This window comes from Ptychodera flava, chromosome 10, assembly GCF_041260155.1.
Source record: "Ptychodera flava strain L36383 chromosome 10, AS_Pfla_20210202, whole genome shotgun sequence".
Classification (NCBI taxonomy): Eukaryota; Metazoa; Hemichordata; class Enteropneusta; family Ptychoderidae; genus Ptychodera; species Ptychodera flava.
This window is the reverse complement of record NC_091937.1, coordinates 27,502,150-27,506,214: the sequence shown is the minus strand read 5'-3', so window position 1 is coordinate 27,506,214 and position 4,065 is coordinate 27,502,150. Positions and strand designations below refer to the sequence as shown.

General features: G+C 43.9%; 1 protein-coding gene across 1 annotated transcript; it reads right to left on the bottom strand.

Moving 5' to 3' along the window:
- Nucleotides 1-2,021: 2,021 nt before the first annotated feature.
- On the bottom strand, nucleotides 2,022-2,570 carry LOC139141593 (uncharacterized). The gene has a single exon (XM_070711187.1). It carries the CDS (start codon nucleotides 2,568-2,570, stop codon nucleotides 2,022-2,024), a length of 549 nt encoding a protein of 182 aa, XP_070567288.1.
- Nucleotides 2,571-4,065: the final 1,495 nt, after the last annotated feature.

Below are 4,065 nucleotides of genomic sequence, written 5' to 3'. Positions count from 1 at the left end.
AACAAAATTCATGAAAAATGGCTGACTTTGTCCCTTGAACAGTCACAATGCGATTTTCACACACTTTGTATTCACAAGCTAAACAAAAGGCATGCTGTTGTAGTTTAGAGATGAGCAAGAAATTGTCTGAGCTCTCAACGATCCTACTTAGGTCGCGCAGTCCATCGTCACGTAAACCAAATAAATTTTATACCGTTTTCGGGCGATGGGGGCACATGCCTTTTCATCCCTTGGCGATTTGGGGCAGAACGACTTCCTTAACAGTACGCTCTCTATTGGTTATATGAAATGTGCTACAACGAAAGGCTGCTCAAAAATAGTTCACCTATTTTGATCAGCGCAGCCAGCGGTAAAAGAAGGGCAGAGGACCAGACTATCGGGTCAGCAGTTACAACACGGGGATCAAGGCTCCTAGTTGTTTATTTTAATAAAGATTACGAAAAGTACTCGTATACAGAGGCGCCACCGTAGTTGACTAGTGTATAGTAGAATTCTACACTTAGTCAACTACGGTGGCGCCTGTGCTCATAGGGATAGTGAAAATGTAAGGGTGTGCGAATCTTGGTTTGCATTTAGGGGCTAAACTTAGGAGCTTGGACATACACATAAAATTCATGAATTTTGATAGAAAATATCATATATAAGGAAATCCGGTCATAAAACGCGAGCCCAGCCTGCGAACGGTTGTTAAGCTAGGGCTAAAAACGAAACTATATGTTGCCCCTTATTTTATTTGAGGCTCTAACCTTTTTGTGTCAGCCGGGGACTATAATCCTAACGCTAGGACTGTAATGCCTATCAAAACAACATCACAGCCGACGTTTCATACACTGAAATTCGACCTTCCTGCAACACTCTGTCGGTTGAGACGTTGTTTTTATTGATAAGAGTAGCAGACTTTATTGGGGCGAACACAGCACGGATGTAATTAAATCCGTGTTTGTTTATATCAAAGCAGGCATCCAGTCTCAATGAGATAATAGCGGGAAGATCATTCCGTAACTGACACTGAGTAAGGCAACTTCAAGAAATCCTAAGAGTTTGCAACTCTGCCGTTGAGTTGATGTGAAATAAAAACAAAGTTTCTGTGTAGAACCAAAATAATCACGTCTTGTTTCACATTGGCAACCCAACTGAATTTGGGCCGACGCAAAATAATTGTCCTTTTGGGATTAAATTTGGTCCGTGTCCACACTTACCGGTACCAGAATTAGGGCCGACGTAACGTTGCCTTCCTTTGTGACCCCTGACCTGTCAAACTTCAATATGGCGCATTTGAATAATGGCACGCTGTTTCTACTGTTCATAATTTTCCTGCTTTTTTACGCACAAGAAGGGCAAATATGACTACCACTAACCCTTTTAATCATCGGAGAGATCTTCACTATTTATTGGATGAGCATATGGTATATATAAGACCGCGGTGGAGAAATAACCAGTGCGCGGCATTTTGACATGCCTCTCTAGTCTTACGTGCACTGTGGAATCGAATGACATGGTCTCGTTTGCGGAACAAAGGTTGGTGGGAAGTTCTGCGTACATGGAATGATATTAAAATGTAAAGACTGGATTGAAAATTTTCGATAGGTGTAAACTTTAGTTTCAAACGTCGTTTGTTTTGTGCGAATAGGGTGACTAGTTCAACTTCGATCCATGGCGGAGGCCTGGTCAACTGGGACCAGGGCCGACGCAACGTGTCCACACTGGCGATTTGCGTCGGACCAAATTTTGAGTTGGCCCTGAACCCCCCCCCCCCCCCCTCTCACCGGGACCAAACTGAGTCGGCCCGGGCCGACTCAGCGTGTCCACATTGGTTATTTACGTCGGCCCCGGCCCAGGTCCGGACCTAGGCCGATGCAAAGTCGTCAATCTGAACAGGCCAATTTGGCCTGTTCAGATTGACGACTTTGCGTTTGCATTATGATGCATACATTCATGCTTGAATAAAACTACTTTATTTACTTTATTTGCGGACAAATCAATGCTGTTGTGATATTTTTGTCTGGTGATACTTAAACATTTCATTGCCGTGGTACTTGTAAATAGCCAGTCGCGGCAAAATAATCAGACGTGTCGTTTGGGGTAATCATCCGAACCGCATTGTACACTGCCACTGCTATATTGTCGTGTAATAGTTCACGGTAATAGTCTTTTTTAAGAAGTGACTTCATCTTATTGAAGCAGTTTTCTACTGGGTTGAAATCTGGTGAGTAGGTTGGTAAAAATACAATTTCGACACCGATATCGTCTAATAAATTCCTAACATGATCACCTGGTTCATGGTGATGTATTGGGGCGTTGTCTACCACGACAGTGTCTCCTGGGTTTAAAGCGGCCTCACCATCATCTGTAAACGCCGTCGTAGCTTCAGTGAAGTATCTAATGAATTCATTGCCATTAGATGGTCCATCGATCACAGAGCAATATTTTACGCCATCAAGTCCCACAAGCAGATTCACCGTGTTGTTTGCCCCGGTCAAATAACGCCCAATTTCATAGGTCTTCACTCCTCGCTGTGAGTGGCCGTACACACGTTGTCCTGTTTGTATTTTCACCCCACTTTCATCCATAAACTTCACTCTTTCACTTCACTCTTGCCGGTTCTTGGTAGGCAAATAGTCTAAATATGCTTGCGTGTAATCCTTATTTGTTTCGGTAAAACGATGCTGATTGATGATCGACATTCGTTTATATGTCCAGGCCCACCGTTAGTTCGGTGCGAACTGCTCTGCCAACTGTACTGACGCTGACTGAGTTGACTGAGCCATATTGCAGGAGTTGCTCCGTAATTTCTTTGTGTGGTAATGGAGGGTCGTTCTCTTTTCAACACCTCGATGAATTCTAAGTCTTGATGGTGAGTTTATTTCGAGTCTGTCCACCAGGAGTACCGGGTACGATTTCGCCAGTTTCACAAAGCGCTTCCAAATGCGGCTTACTGTTGATTTGTTCACTTTGAATCTTTCTGCGACTTTCCTCATACTACCAGAGGGAAAATAACCAGTCATGTTATTTGCACCAAGTGACAGCATCTCCGTTCTGATCATATATCTCAAGTCATTTGATAGTGGTTTTCCACGGCAAAATGAACGTCCAGTCTGAGACACCTCCATACTTGTGCGCTATAGATGACAAACCGTCGCAGGGAAGTGGCCAAAGTGAGCGCGGGAAAATTTGCTCGCTACACCGCTCACGCTGAGCTAGTTTGGAACAAACCATATACCCTAAAAAGGGTCATGAACAAACCAGTCGAGACTTGGAAAAGATTCACGATAGGAAGGGGCGTGTGTATATAATTGGTGACGAGGAAGGTCAAGTTCAAGCAAAAAGCATGACAAAATCCGCCAATTGTGCAATATGATTTATTCACCACATCGTTTCTTGCTCCAAAGTCATTACGACGCGGAAACTTTCGTTTACTGAATATACACCTTGACCCACCCATCTATGAAATGTAGCTAGTCGTTCCAAATCTTCACACCTTGTCAAATTGATTTTTTTGACTGTCAGTGAACATTGGCACACGCGTCTACCGGACAAAATTGTGATAATCTTTGGCCATGGAATCAAAGTCTCCAAGTAAGCCCAATATCTCAACGCTTGAGAACTTTCTAGTTTCCATTAGCCCAGCTCTGCTCAAATATCGGTCGGATTTTGAAGAACTTGATTTCACTTCCACGACTTCGCTCAAGTTTTTCAGAGAATGTGACTTTTCGAAGTTCAGAAACCGTGTCAGCGAGACTCACAAACGGATGATTATGTATGGCGTTGATAATCTACCGACTCCTCTATCGAAGAATCGCACTGACCAGAAAAGGAGTGTTGACACTGTCGTCGGTTCGAGTCGTGGACGAATTTCTAAAAGACTCTTCCGAACCCGATCTCCCCGACAAAGAGAAGAGACGACCAAGTAGACACCGCAAACCACCGAGAGACGCATCTGATGTACATGCAATGGCGGAATCGGACACGGATGATGACTCCGAATGGGGAAATTATACTTGGCAATCGCCGAGCGAGCTCATGATGGAAGCAATACAAGGTGAAATTTCCGAAATGGAACTGGAA

What these genes read in the sequence shown, in the direction of transcription:
- LOC139141593 (XM_070711187.1), bottom strand. Translation starts at nt 2,570, where the DNA reads ATGGATGAAAGTGGGGTGAAAATACAAACAGGACAACGTGTGTACGGC.